This window comes from Oncorhynchus keta, chromosome 29 (genome assembly GCF_023373465.1).
Source record: "Oncorhynchus keta strain PuntledgeMale-10-30-2019 chromosome 29, Oket_V2, whole genome shotgun sequence".
In the NCBI taxonomy this organism is placed as follows: domain Eukaryota; kingdom Metazoa; phylum Chordata; class Actinopteri; order Salmoniformes; family Salmonidae; genus Oncorhynchus; species Oncorhynchus keta.
Genome location: NC_068449.1, coordinates 16658443 through 16673077, shown reverse-complemented (window position 1 = coordinate 16673077; position 14635 = coordinate 16658443). Strand labels below are relative to the sequence as shown.

General features: G+C 46.2%; 1 protein-coding gene across 7 annotated transcripts in view; it reads left to right on the top strand.

Annotated features, from left to right (window-relative positions):
* The window catches only part of LOC118362351 (palmitoyltransferase ZDHHC14-like), a 92514-nt gene that overhangs the window by 72452 nt on the left and 5427 nt on the right, over positions 1-14635 (top strand). For all 7 annotated transcript variants that reach the window (XM_035742604.2, XM_035742602.2, XM_035742603.2 and 4 more), the window contains 5 exons: positions 824-961; positions 1913-1961; positions 4187-4289; positions 7751-7860; positions 12478-12580. In XM_035742604.2, coding sequence (XP_035598497.1) covers positions 824-961; positions 1913-1961; positions 4187-4289; positions 7751-7860; positions 12478-12580 — 503 coding nt within the window. The remainder of the gene's footprint in view (positions 1-823; positions 962-1912; positions 1962-4186; positions 4290-7750; positions 7861-12477; positions 12581-14635) is intronic.

Genomic DNA, 14635 nt, shown 5'->3' with positions numbered 1-14635 from the left:
TGAAGCAATCTGCCTGGTAACAGTACTGGCACACTGGACTCTACTATAATGGTCCTTTGCCTCCTGTCAGCTTCAAGTCCTCACACAGTCAGACAAGTCCCTAATGGAGGTCTCTCAGGATGTTATTATCCATGTGCCCACAGTACCACTCATTCACAGACCCACTTAACTCTGCAGCAGATTTGGGCTGTGGATACACAGCCTCCCTCCTCTCTGTGTAATAGCTCCTGTTTGAAATGGCAGCAGCAGTCTGAAACAGTAGCTAATCATGCCAGGGCTCAAAGGGAAGGCTCACTTCCTGTAATTTGGATGTAATGTGGGATGTGGATAATTTCCATTATAATCACAGTTCACATTCTGCCAGGGAGGTTTAGGTAGGAGTGTGGTAAAGGTGCCAAGAAGGCCCACTGCGGTGTGTGTGTGTGTGTGCGCCCCAGGGACAGGCACTTTAACTGTTAATAGCAACATTTAATTTGCCATCAAGGTGGAAATGGTGAACTGTATGTGGGTTACATACTGTGTGTCTGTGGTGCTTTGAATATACTGCTGTTTTTCAGAGGCATACCTCTACCTACCTTTTGTACCTGGCTGTAGCCAGCTTCCTCTCGCTGGCAGGTAGGCAGTGTCTCAAAGCTCTAGTACACTTAATATAAATATTCCATCTGCACCTTATTCTCTCTCTCTATCTGTCTCTGTGTCTCTTTCTCTGTCATTCGCTCTCTCTGCACCCTCCCCCTTTCTCACTGTGTATCTCTCTCCCAAGCATCATTGCACTTGCTTAATGCGTCTTTAATGTGAGTTTCTCTCTTCTCTTTCTCCGCAGAGCGTTTTGACCACCACTGTCCCTGGGTGGGGAACTGTGTTGGGAAGAGGAACTACCGTTTCTTCTACATGTTCATCCTCTCCCTCTCCTTCCTCACAATCTTCATCTTCGCCTTTGTCATCACACATGTCATCTTACGTAAGTAATTGACAAAGATTGTACACACACATACACAAACACACACACACACACGTCTTCCTCCTGGTTCTGGTTGTGTCAGAGCAGTGAGCCAGCAGGCTGTAAGTGGGCGGGCGTTGTGAAGCCCAGCAGTATTCTGGCTCCTTATACCACCCCCCCCAGAGTGAGCAGATAGTAGAGTCTGTGTGAGGGCGAGTGGGTGAGGATGACGGCTGAGAAAACATCTGGAGAAAAGAATGGAAGTCACAAATTAACCAACAGAGAATTCTCTCTTCAGTTGATCTTTCGTTTGTATCCTTCTCTTGATTTTGACTGTGGGCAAAATAGATTTGATTGTGCTCCTTCTCCCCTCTCTATCCTGTATCCCAGATGGCAGTTAAAATGTAATGGCAATTAAAGTGGGTGCGCTCTGTCTTGCTCAGCCTCAGCATAAACTTGCTGACTGAATTTTTTAAAAAGCTACTAAGTGTTTATGGCGTATTATAACCAATTCGCCCTGCATCATTATGTGTACACACAGCACAGGGAGCGCTGTACGCCACTTTATACTCTGAAGGATTATCACTATCAGTATCTTGTGTGCCAGTACAGACGGGTTGTCTTCTGCTGCTCTCATAATCCTAGCCTATTAGTCAAAACGTTTCACTGTAGACTAATGATATTGTCTCTTTTTGAGAGGTGCTCGCAATCCTTAACATAGTGTCAGATATATTGTAGGTGCCATGGTATTTTGACCTTCTAACTGGTGTTATATGTTGTCAGCTTTGAGAGGGTATTGTGCTCTGTCCCCTAGTAGCCTACAGTACATCGGGCTTCGCTCCATTCAAAGCCAAGCTCTGCGGCTGACCTTTCACCTGACTCAGTCTAAAGTTTTTTTTCCTGATTTGATTTATGAGTTTTTAGATTCTTTCGAATGTTTAACCGTTATTAAACTCTCGTCTCTCACTGCAGGATCCCATCGACAAGGGTTCCTCAACGCACTCAAAGACACTCCTGCTAGATATCCTTTCTCACAATGGTGTTATGTATGTTTTCTCTCTCCTCTTCTGCCTTCTCCTGCCAGTCCCTGCCTCTTCCATGCTGTGATCTGTCCTGTTCTTCAGCTTTGCTGTGCATGACTGCTGTCCCAACTGGTGCCTCTGTGGCTCCCTCCCTCTCATCTAAATTGTCTCGATCTCACTGTACAGTATCTCTCTCCCTCTCCATCCTCCATCTCTGTGTTGCGTTCCAAAAAACAGGATTTGTCTCGTCTTCTGAGAGGTTGACAGCCGCCTGGGGTGGAGAGGATGACCCTGTGGCCACTACTGTTCAAAATACTACTAGAAGCTAGCTGCTAGCCAACCCCTAGTCTCTGCACAACTGCAGAGGAACAGTAGTTTTGCTTTGATTTTAGGACCAGGCATTTTTTTCTGCCCAGATCAAATAGTTATTACAATATATGTATATTTTATTTATTGGAATGCTTTTCAGTTTTAAGCCAAACAAAAATGCAAGTCCTCAGCATGGAGCTGTTCTATGATTTCCCTGTCTACTAGTGTCACTTCTCTGTGCCTCTCACCTCCCAGACAACTATAGACTGTATTCTCCATTTCAGCGGCCCGGCCCTCAGGTAATCTATAATCTGCCAGCCGGGCTGCTTGATGTGTGAGTGTGTCTCTCTGTCTGTCGGGCTTCATTTGTCTGTAGGCATGCTGCTGCTCTCTCCGCTCTCAGGGAGATAAGAAGCACGTCAGGCCCTCTGGTGAGGAACCGTGTAGCAGGCTCAGCTGATAACACAGCAGCCCAATGTTGTACAGCAGCACAGTGCTTTAAAAAGGCATGCAGGGGATGAGGCCTGACAACATCTATCTCACCAGTCTCCTGTATGTGAACTATGACATCCTTTGCTTGTCCTTGAGAGAGGAGCGGGCAGAAAGTCATCATGGAGGAGATGGTAGTTGGATTAATTCTAACCTGCCCGTGTGTGTTCTCTTTTCTTTTAGTGTATGTATGGGTGGCAGGTAGCCTAGTGGTTAGAGCGTTGGACTTGTAACCGAAAGGTTGCTAGATCAAATCCCTGTGCTGGCAAGGTAAAAATCTGTTGTTCTGCCCCTGTACAAGGCCACTGTTCCCGTGGCCGTCATTGTAAATAGGAATTTGTTCTTAACTGACTTGCCTAGTTAAATAAAGGTTAAATAAAATAAATGTGCCTGTGTGTGTATGCAAGGCTGGCACAGGAGTCAGGACATAATGACAGTAGTAGTAGCAGCCAAGGAGAAGCACTTTTACATAACTCCTCTCACTGGGATTAGGGTTTGGCAGTATACTGTATTTTACAATATACTGGTATTGATGCATGTACATGGCTCATCGCACGCTAGCGACTCCTTGTGGCGGGCCGGGCGCCTGTAGGCTGCCCATGTCGTCAGTTGAACAGTGTTTCTTTCCTCCAACACTTTGGTGCGGCTGGCTTCTGGATTAAGCGGGCGGGTGTTAAGAAGCGCTGTTTGGAGGACGCGTGGCTTGACCTTCGACTCCTGAGTTGCAGTGATAAGACAAGATCGAAAAAGGGGGTAAAAAATAAAAGCAATTAAAATAATAATAAATCAAAATAAGGCATAGGTTTTTTGCTCATATTGCGCAGCCCTGGAAATGATCAAATACCATCATACCGCTCTAACTCTGATCTGCTGCTGCTCCCTGGTTCTGCTGCTCCTGCTGCTCCTGATTCTAATCCTGATTCTGCTGCTCCTGGATCTGCTGCTCCTGATTCTAATCCTGATCCTGCTGCTCCTGATCTTTGAGACCACTGTTCCACTGTACTACCATGCTGTTTCCAGTCAAGTGAACAGAGGGCCAGGCAGGCTAGCTTGAGTAAGGACACGTATTGGCAGCAGGTCAATACTGCCCTTTCCTTTCCTCAACTCTGTGTGTTTGTAAGTATGTGAGGGAAAGAGAGCAGATGTGTGTTTCTGTCTGTGAGTAAGAGAGGGTACCTGGTGTGAAATAGCTTTTCAATCGGTGATATCACTCCCTCTGAGACCTTGAAGTATTTTCTTCTCCCTTGCATTAGTGATAGGTAACAATGTTTCGTGGGAGGCAGTTGTGTTCAGAGGGTCCCTAGTTTGAGCCCAGGTTGGGGCAAGGAGAGGGATCGAAGCAGACCTGTTTCAGGAGCATGCACCTGTTACACTGTCCTATGCTACAGCTCAGTATGTGTCAGGTTTTCCTTAACCCTTTGGTCACTGTGCTGGAGGTGGTGGTGTGTTTCTTCTCTGTCTGGTCCATAGTGGGGCTGTCTGGATTCCACACATACCTGATTAGCTCCAACCAGACCACAAATGAAGATGTGAGTACATGTACACACACACTCACTCTCTCTCTGCTTCACAAATTAAGAGGATTGGTAAGTGTTTAACTGGATTTCTCTTAAATTGCTGAAGTTCTCATGTGTAAAACATCAGTACCTGCAGGGTTCATCCATACCCCCAGCCATCTCCTGTCTCCTACCAGATTACACAGACACTACTAAACCCCCCAGCCATCTCCTGTCTCCTACCAGATTACACAGACACTACTAAACTCCCAGCCATCTCCTGTCTCCTACCAGATTACACAGACACTACTACACCCCCAGCCATCTCCTGTCTCCTACCAGATTACACAGACACTACTACACCCCCAGCCATCTCCTGTCTCCTACCAGATTACACAGACACTACTAAACCCCCAGCCAGCCATCTCCTGTCTCCTACCAGATTACACAGACACTACTAAACTCCCAGCCATCTCCTGTCTCCTACCAGATTACACAGACACTACTACACCCCCAGCCATCTCCTGTCTCCTACCAGATTACACAGACACTACTACACCCCCAGCCATCTCCTGTCTCCTACCAGATTACACAGATACTACTGAACCCCCAGCCATCTCCTGTCTCCTACCAGATTACACAGACACTACTACACCCCCAGCCATCTCCTGTCTCCTACCAGATTACACAGACACTACTAAACCCCCAGCCATCTCCTGTCTCCTACCAGATTACACAGATACTACTAAACTCCCAGCCATCTCCTGTCTCCTACCAGATTACACAGACACTACTAAACTCCCAGCCATCTCCTGTCTCCTACCAGATTACACAGACACTACTAAACTCCCAGCCATCTCCTGTCTCCTACCAGATTACACAGACACTACTGAACCCCCAGCCATCTCCTGTCTCCTACCAGATTACACAGACACTACTACACCCCCAGCCATCTCCTGTCTCCTACCAGATTACACAGACACTACTAAACTCCCAGCCATCTCCTGTCTCCTACCAGATTACACAGACACTACTAAACTCCCAGCCATCTCCTGTCTCCTACCAGATTACACAGACACTACTAAACTCCCAGCCATCTCCTGTCTCCTACCAGATTACACAGACACTACTACACCCTCAGCCATCTCCTGTCTCCTACCAGATTACACAGACACTACTACACCCTCAGCCATCTCCTGTCTCCTACCAGATTACACAGACACTACTACACCCCCAACCATCTCCTGTCTCCTACCAGATTACACAGGCACTACTACACCCCCAGCCATCTCCTGTCTCCTAACAGATTACACAGATACTACTAAACCCCCTCCATCTCCTGTCTCCTACCAGATTACACAGACACTACTACACCCCCAGCCATCTCCTGTCTCCTACCAGATTACACAGACACTACTAAACCCCCAGCCATCTCCTGTCTCCTACCAGATTACACAGACACTACTAAACCCCTCCATCTCCTGTCTCCTACCTGATTAGACACTACTAAACCCCCTCCTTCTCCTGTCTCCTACCAGATTACAGACACTACTAAACCACCAGCCCTTTCCTGTCTCCTACCAGATTACAGACACTACTAAAGCCCCTCCTTCTCCTGTCTCCCACCTGATTACACACACTACTAAACCCCCTCCTCCTGTCTCCAACCTGATAACAGACACTACTAAACCCCTTCTCCTGTCTCCTACCTGATTAGACAGACACTACTAAACCCCTCCTTCTCCTGTCTCCTTCCAGATTACACAGACATGACTAAACCACCAGCCCTTTCCTGTCTCCTACCAGATTACAGACACACTAAACCCCTTCTTCTCCTGTCTCCTACCTGATTAGACACTACTAAACCCCCTCCTTCTCCTGTCTCCTACCTGATTTCAGACACTACTAAACCCACTCCTCCTGTCTCCTACCTGATTAGACACTACTAAACCCCCTCCTTCTCCTGTCTCCTACCAGATTACAGACACTACTAAACCACCAGCCCTTTCCTGTCTCCTACCAGACGCTCTTATCCAGAGTGACTTACAAATTACAGACACTACTAAACCACCAGCCCTTTCCTGTCTCCTACCAGATTACAGACACTACTAAACCACCAGCCCTTTCCTGTCTCCTACCAGATTACAGACACTACTAAACCACCAGCCCTTTCCTGTCTCCTACCAGATTACAGACACTACTAAAGCCCCTGTCTCTTCTCCTGTCTCCCACCAGATTACACACACTACTAAACCCCCTCCTCCTGTCTCCTACCAGATTACACAGACACTACTAAACCCCCTCCTCCTGTCTCCTACCTGATTACACACACTACTAAACCCCCTTCCCCTGTCTCTTACCAGATTACACACACTACTAAACCCCCTCCTCCTGTCTCCTACCAGATTACAGACACTACTAAACCCCCTCCTCCTGTCTCCTACCAGATTACACAGACACTACTAAACCCCCTCCTCCTGTCTCCTACCAGATTACACAGACACTACTAAACCCCCTCCTCCTGTCTCCTACCAGATTACACAGACACTACTAAACCCACTCCTTCTCCTGTATCCTACCTGATTACACAGACACTACTAAACCCCCTCCTTCTCCTGTATCCTACCAGATTACACAGACACTACTAAAACCCCTCCTACTGACTCCTACCAGATTACACACACTACTAAAACCCCTCCTACTGACTCCTACCAGATTACACACACTACTAAACCCCTCCTCCTCCTGTCTCCTACCTGATTACACAGACACTACTAAACCCCCTCCTTTTCCTACCATATTACACAGACACTACGAAACCCCCTTCTTCTCCTGTCTTCTACCTGATTACACAGACACTACTGAACCCCCTTCTTCTCCTGTCTCCGACCTGATTAGACACTACTAAACCCCCTCCTTCTCCTGTCTCCTACCTGATTACACAGCCACTACTAATCCCCTCCTTCTCCTGTCTTCTACCTGATTAGACAGACACTACTAAACCCCCTCCTTCTCTTGTCTCCTTCCAGATTACAGACACTACTAAACCCCCTCCTCCTGTCTCCCACCTGATTAGACACTACTAAACCCCCTCCTCCTGTCTCCTACCTGATTACAGACACTACTAAACCCCCTCCTCCTGTCTCCCACCTGATTAGACACTACTAAACCCCCTCCTCCTGTCTCCCACCTGATTACAGACACTACTAAACCCCCTCCTCCTGTCTCCTACCTGATTACAGACACTACTAAACCCAGGCAGCAGTTTGTTTTTTCCTCTAGTGGATGGTTGACTTTGGGGGAAGACAACCAGATCTGAGTTTGCCTCATCGCTCACCACTGTAGAGCTGCCTGGGACATTATAGACACACGCATACAGGAGGAACTGAAAGTTCCGGTCAAAAGTCTGAGGAAATTGATCTTCCCTTTTTTTAAATACAACTACGTTTTTAACCCCTGGTTTATTGCTCTGATTGTGGCTTTTTCTGTTTCAGATCAAAGGGTCGTGGTCGTCTAAAAGAGGGAAAGACAATTATAACCCTTACAGCCACGGAAACATATTCACCAACTGCTGTGCAGCACTGTGTGGACCCCTGCCACCCAGGTAAGGACAGTTCTGTGTTTGCGTGCGGATCTGACACTATCTGGCTCTGTATATTTGGATTTACCCAGAATGTAACATATGGCACACTATCACCCTCTGTCTTAGAGAAATCTCAAATCCAATAGTTCTTCTCATCCTAGGAGAAATCCGTTTTTCCTGTCACTGTAATTTCCTACATTGTCAGAAAGCTAAAATAGGTCCGTCACACAGAGCTCATCTTGATCTCGCTAGAAAGCTGCTGCTGTGAAATCTTCTGCCTGCAGCTATTCCTCATTCAGACCTCTGATAGTACAACGGATTCCAGCACCTCCCAGTGAGATCAAACTATGCACATAGAAGTGCTAGATGTAGTAGTCATTGTATCTATAGACTCATAGCCATTGATTGCTTATTAGCTTGTCTTATCCAACACTTCCTTCTCTACAGAATTTGCATTCAATATAACCCTTTCATTTGGATTGCCTCACTGTGTATAACTCATAGTTGAAACCACATTATTTATTTCACCTTTATTTAACCAGGTAGGCCAGTTGAGAACAAGTTCTCATTTACAACTGCGACCTGGACAAGATAAAGCAAAGCAGTGCGACAAAAACAACAGAGTTACACATGGGATAAACAAACGTACAGTCAATAAGACAATAGAAAAATGTATGTACAGTGTGTGCAAATGTAGAAGAGTAGGGAGGTAAAGCAATAAATAGGCCATAGAGGCAAAATAATTACAATTTAGCATTAACACTGGAGTGATGTGCAGAAGATGATGTGCAGGTAGAGATACTGGAGTGCAAGAAAATAAATGGGGATGAACAGTGAAATATACCTGCTGGAGCTACGGGTGGGTGTTGCTATGGTGACCAGTGAGCTAAGATAAGGCGGGGCTTTACCTAGCAAAGACTTATAGATAGTGGATTTGGCGATGAATATGTAGCAAGGGCCAGCCAACGAGAGCGTACAGGTCGCAGTGGTGAGTAATATATGGGGCTTTGGTGACAAAATGGATGGAACTGTGATAGACTACATCCAATTTGCTAAGTGGAGTGGATCAAGTCAAGGATCTTAGGATAGTCAGTTTTACGAGGGTGTGTTTGGCAGCATGAGTGAAGGAGGCTTTGTGAAATAGTATGCCGATTCTAGATTTCATTTTGGATTGGAGATACTTAATGTGACTCTGGAAGGAGTGTTTACAGTCTAACCAGACACCTAGGTATTTGTAGTTGTCCACATATTCTAAGTCGGAACCGTCCAGAGTAGTGATGCTAGGCGGGCGGGCAGCAATCGGTTAAAGAGCATGCATTTAGTTTTACTAGCATTTAAGAGCAGTTGGAGGCCACGGAAGGAGTGTTGTATGGCATTGACGCTCGTTTGGAGGTTTGTTAACAGTGTCCAAGGAAGGGCCAGATGTATACAGAATTGTGTCGTCTGCGTAGAGGTGGATCAGGGAATCACCAGCAGCAAGAGCGTCATCATTGATGTATACAGAGAAGAGTCTGCCAGCAAATTGAACCCTGTGGCACCCCCATAGAGACTGCCAGAGGTCCTGTCAACAGGCCCTCTGATTTGACACACTGAACTCTATCTGCGAAGTAGTTGGAGAACCAGGCGAGGCAGTCATTTGAGAAACCAAGGCTGTTGAGTCTGCCGATACGAATGCAGTGATTGACAGAGTCGAAAGCCTTGGCCAGGTCGATGAAAACGGCTGCACAGTACTGTTTTTTAGCGTGGCTGAGGTGCACCCATGACCAGCTCGGAAACCAGATTGCATAGTGGAGGAGGTACGGTGGGATTCGAGATGGTCTGTGATCTGTTTGTTAACTTGGCTTTCAAAGACTTTAGAGAGGCAGGGCAGGATGGATATAGGTCTGTAACAGTTTGGGTCTAGAGTATCTCCCCTTTTGAAGAGGGGGATGGCCGCGGCAGCATTCCGATCTTTAGGGTTCTTAGACGATACAAAAGAGAGGTTGAACAGGCTAGTAATAGGGGATAAGAAAGAGAGGGTCCAGATTGTCTAGCCCAGCTGATTTGTAGGGATCCAGATTTTGCACCTCTTTCAGAACATCAGCTATCTGGATTTGGGTGAAGGAGAAGCGGGGGGGCTTGGGAAAGTTGCTGCGGGGTTGCAGGGCTGTTGGCCGGGGTATGGCTGGCCAGGTGGAAAGCATGGCCGGCCGTAGATAAATGCTTATTGAAATTCTCGATTATCTTAGATTTATCGTGGTGACAGTGTTTCCTAGCCTCAGAGCAGTGGGCAGCTGGGAGGAGGTGCTCTTATTCTCCATGGAATTTACGGTGCCCCAAAACTTTTTAGAATTAGTGCTTCAGGATGCAAATTTCTGTTTGAAAAAGCAAGCCTTAGCTTTCCTAACTGACTGTGTATATTGGATCCTGACTTCCCTAAAAAGTTGCATACCACGGGGGCATTTTGATCCTAATGCAGTATGCCACAGGATGTTTTTGTGCTAGTCAAGGGCAGTCAAGTCTGGAGGTAACCAAGGGCTATATCTGTTCTTACTTCAATTTTTTTTGAATGGGGCATGCTTATTTAAGATGGTGAGGAAAGCACTTTGAAAGAACAACCAGGCATCCTCTACTGACGGGATGAGGTCAATATCCTTCCAGGATACCCGGGCCATGTTTGTATTTGGGCAATGACGGAGGTTGTACCTGGTAGGTTCCTTGATAATTTGTGAAGATGAGATTGAGGGCATCTAGTTTAGATTGTAGGACCTTGATAATTTGTGTGAGATTGAGGGCATCTAGTTTAGATTGTAGGACGGCCGGGGTGCTAAGCATATCCCAGTTTAAGTCACCTAACAGTACGAACTCTGAAGATAGATGGGGGGCAATCAATTCACATATGGTGTCCAGGGCACAGCTGAGGGGGGTCTATAACAAGCGGCAACAGTGAGAGTCTAATTTCTGGAAAGGTGGATTTTTAGAAGTAGAAGCTCAAACTGTTTGGGAACAGACCTGGATAGTATGAGAGAACACTGCAGGCTATCTCTGCAGTAGATTGCAACTCCGCCCCCTTTGGCAGTTCTATCTTGACAGAAAATGTTGTAGTTAGGGATGGAAATTTCTACATTTTTGGTGGCCTTCCTAAGCCAGGATTCAGACACGGCTAGGACATCAGGGTTGGCGGAGTGTGCTAAAGCAGTGAATAAAACACATTTAGGGAGGAGGCTTCTAATGTTAACATGTATGAAACCAGGGCTTTTACGGTTCCAGGACTGTTATGACCTATGGCCTCCTGTCTCTCTCCCAACACCCTACGTGCCTCCCCTCACATTCTACACACACTCTCTGTGGTGAAAGCTCTGGTTCTTCACACTCACTCAGCCTAGATAGCCTCTATCTTCTCTTATCTTTACAGCCCAGGTTTCCCTCGCTGACGAGACAACTGGAGACGCAGCTCCTCTTCTGTGGTTTAACTCTAAGCTCAGTGCCAAATAGCATCCTATTCCCTATGTACTGTAGTGCACTACTTTTGACCAGGACTCGTAGGGCTCTATAGCGAATAGGGTGCCATTTGGGACATGTATAAAGGCATGCTACAGTGCAACAGTAGCATGTTATTAACAGTGAGGTAAAACACACGTACAGGGCCAGGGGGAACCGGTGAATAAACGGGAGAGAAATTAAAAATGCTTTTAGCTCTGGGCCTTTCAGTGTGTTTGGCTGCACTCTGTGTAACGGTCCCAACCCAGCCTCCACTGCCCACATCATTACTCACTGGTAATAACTCTACTGGGTAGCAAGGGACAGGAGTCACTGGGCAGGTGGTGGGCTAGAAGGGAGGGTGTGTGTGTGTGTACATTCTATATGTCTTCAGTTTTCACAAGTCCACCTCCGCCTGCCTGTCTGGTGAATTCCTGTAAGAGACTAGCTAGCTCTGTGTCAACAGTCTCTCTGTTACTGATTACCCTGTGCACGCACACATTCCGTTGGAGGGGCTGTGTGTTGATATGAAACAGTGACACAGGTCAGCTCTATGGTGGTGAATGGATGTTGGTTAGCCCATGACTTAGTCTCTCTATGCACTTACACATACTCACACACCCCCTTTATACAGACACACATGCAAGCAAGCACACACACACACACACACAAAACAAAGACACACACTATAATTCAATCATGTTGCTTAACCTCAGTAGGTTCCTGTCTACTCAGCCATGTGTCAGCCCAGCAATGGTAATGATAGAACAGCGATAATGATTCACTCCACTGATCGTTGTATGACCTCATTGACTGAATACTAAGAGGAGAGCCTGCATACGGAATGAAACATTAAATACAACGCTCCTTTAGTGGGTTTCTCTATGTGCTTCTTCTGGCCCTCTTATTCTTTCACAGTATTAACTCTGTCATCTCATTTCATCTGCATTCTGTATCCTCTTAACATCGATTTACATTGTGTAAGGATATCTGCCAACGATTGAAATTAAGAGTATTCAAAGAAAGTAAAGCATTTCATTCACAAATGCAAAATAAATGTACAGTGTCAGCCTTGCCTCAAAGTATGGTATTGAAATAGACTTGGGACTTGTCAAGGAAGGGATCTAAAATATTATATAATTGAATGGTTTTCTCAGATATTTCTCTTTCTCTCCTCAGTCTCATCGACAGAAGAGGCTTTGTCCAATCAGACACGCCACAGCCCACCCCGCCAACCAATGGCATCACCATGTATGGATCCACCCAATCACAGAGCCACATGGTGAGCCATTCTCCACTCTGTGTCTTTTCCAAACCTACTTATGGCCATCATTGCAAACCAAACCACACCCTTGCCATCTTAATAAGGCTTACCATATGTCACCTGGCCTCTTGAAGATTAGTTGGCTATAGGTTCCTTTATAAAAGGTCAAGCATGGTGAACAGTGATATCATTGATTCAGCCATTCCGGGCCTTGAATGGAGGGTGGCCGCACAGTGACCCATCATTGGCTGACTCAACCTGGAAAACGAATGGCAGCTGTTGCTGTGCCAGGCCCTGATTGCGTGGCAGTGCCAGCTTCTTCAGCTCTCATAGTAGCCTGATTGTCCAGCTGTTGTCTTATATCCTGCTTGTTTTTTATCTGTAAACAATGGCTCTACTGTCCGCCTTGCCATCTAGATAGATAAACTATCCCAATCAATCTCCCGGGAATTATGATGACCAGCGGCATCATGGTGTATTATTGCAATCATCAGCATTGGTAATTGGTTTAGAGTTGGACCAGGGCCCTGTTTCCACGCGATGGGGGTCAAGGGCAGAGTAGGGTTAGAGCGTCCCTCCCTCCCTCAGGATTGATGAATAAATACCGCTGCTCCCCTCATACCACGCTAGCAAGCCAACTGACAAGGCTGTTGATCTCACCTCTCTCCCTCTTTCCCTCCAGCTCCTCTCAATCCAAATCTAGAAAGCCAAATCCAAATAGCCAAATATTTTGCCAATCTCATTTCCATATCTGGTCAACAGATTGGAACAAATCAACTGCTGGGATTCCAAATAGTGGATTGTTTCTGTTAATATTCACACAGATTTTACCCATGATGCTCAGTGATCTGGCATTATGGCTGGGAAATAGGTCAGTGCGTGTGTGCGAGCGATAGGCAATGTCATTATGGACAGTGCTCGTGCTGTGTGACTCCTTGGCTCCCCCCCTCATCACACTCTCCCCCTCTCTGACATCTCTGAGATCCCTAGGGAGGGACATGTGTTGTGCTCATGTGCAGTGCACACTCTCTCCCCCTCTGCTTCCCACAACCTTATCATGCAGACTGACTGGACAATCTAACTGTGCTGGGAGATTTTGGCATGGCAAAAACAGATATAGATGGCCAGAAAGGGATGACAGACAATAACAGACGTAGGGAGAGGAAATGAGAATAAATGGTGTTTTAGAGCGAAAGGTCCTACAGTACCCAGGTGGAGTGAGTCTGACTTAACAAGGTACTGTCAGCAGACAGTGTAATTGGTGTTGGAGTGTTTCAGAACAAAGGGAGAGGAACTGTAAATGTCAACCTCACCCCACCAGTCCTGCAGGGAATGAAAGAAAGAGGACGGCTTCTGGTGGCCCTTAGTGAACAAGCCGTTGTTTCCCTTCTCCTACTTTCTAATATATAATGAACGGTCACTACTTGTTATACTCCTCTGAACTTGAATCCAATAGGCTGTTAGAATAATCCAGTGTCCTGGATGGCAGCTCTGGTCTTATTGAGTGGGTCATGGCCATCTGGAACAGTTGTGCTGGCTGGGAGACGGGTTTGGCATTCCATCGCTTTATCACACGTAGTCTGTTAGGACCAGTTGTTATTGTTAGGAGTAACATACTACATTTATTACTTTTCACAGGGAACCATTTGAAATGTCGCCACTAACGAAATCTATATTTAGTCACCAACTTAAGAGAATGTGGCATGTGTTTGACTTAACAAGAGAAAGAATTTCCATTGAAATATAGCACCGTTGAATCATAGCTGGTCGTCATGTAAATACGGAAAGACTGAAAAACAGCTTCTGTCTCCGGGCCATCAGACTGCTGAACAGCCATCACACAGTGTCCTGCAGTACGAGACAAAACACACACCTCATACACACTCAAGACTCCTGTACCCACAAATACATTCACACACAGCCAACTCTGCTGTCCCATGTATATAGAGACAATAAACATGTTTCTTTCATGTTCATGTTTCTTTCATACAGTTTTTCCACATACTGTATTCTCAACATCGCTCATTCTAATATCTACTACTCTACATTTCATTACTGTTACACTGCACACAG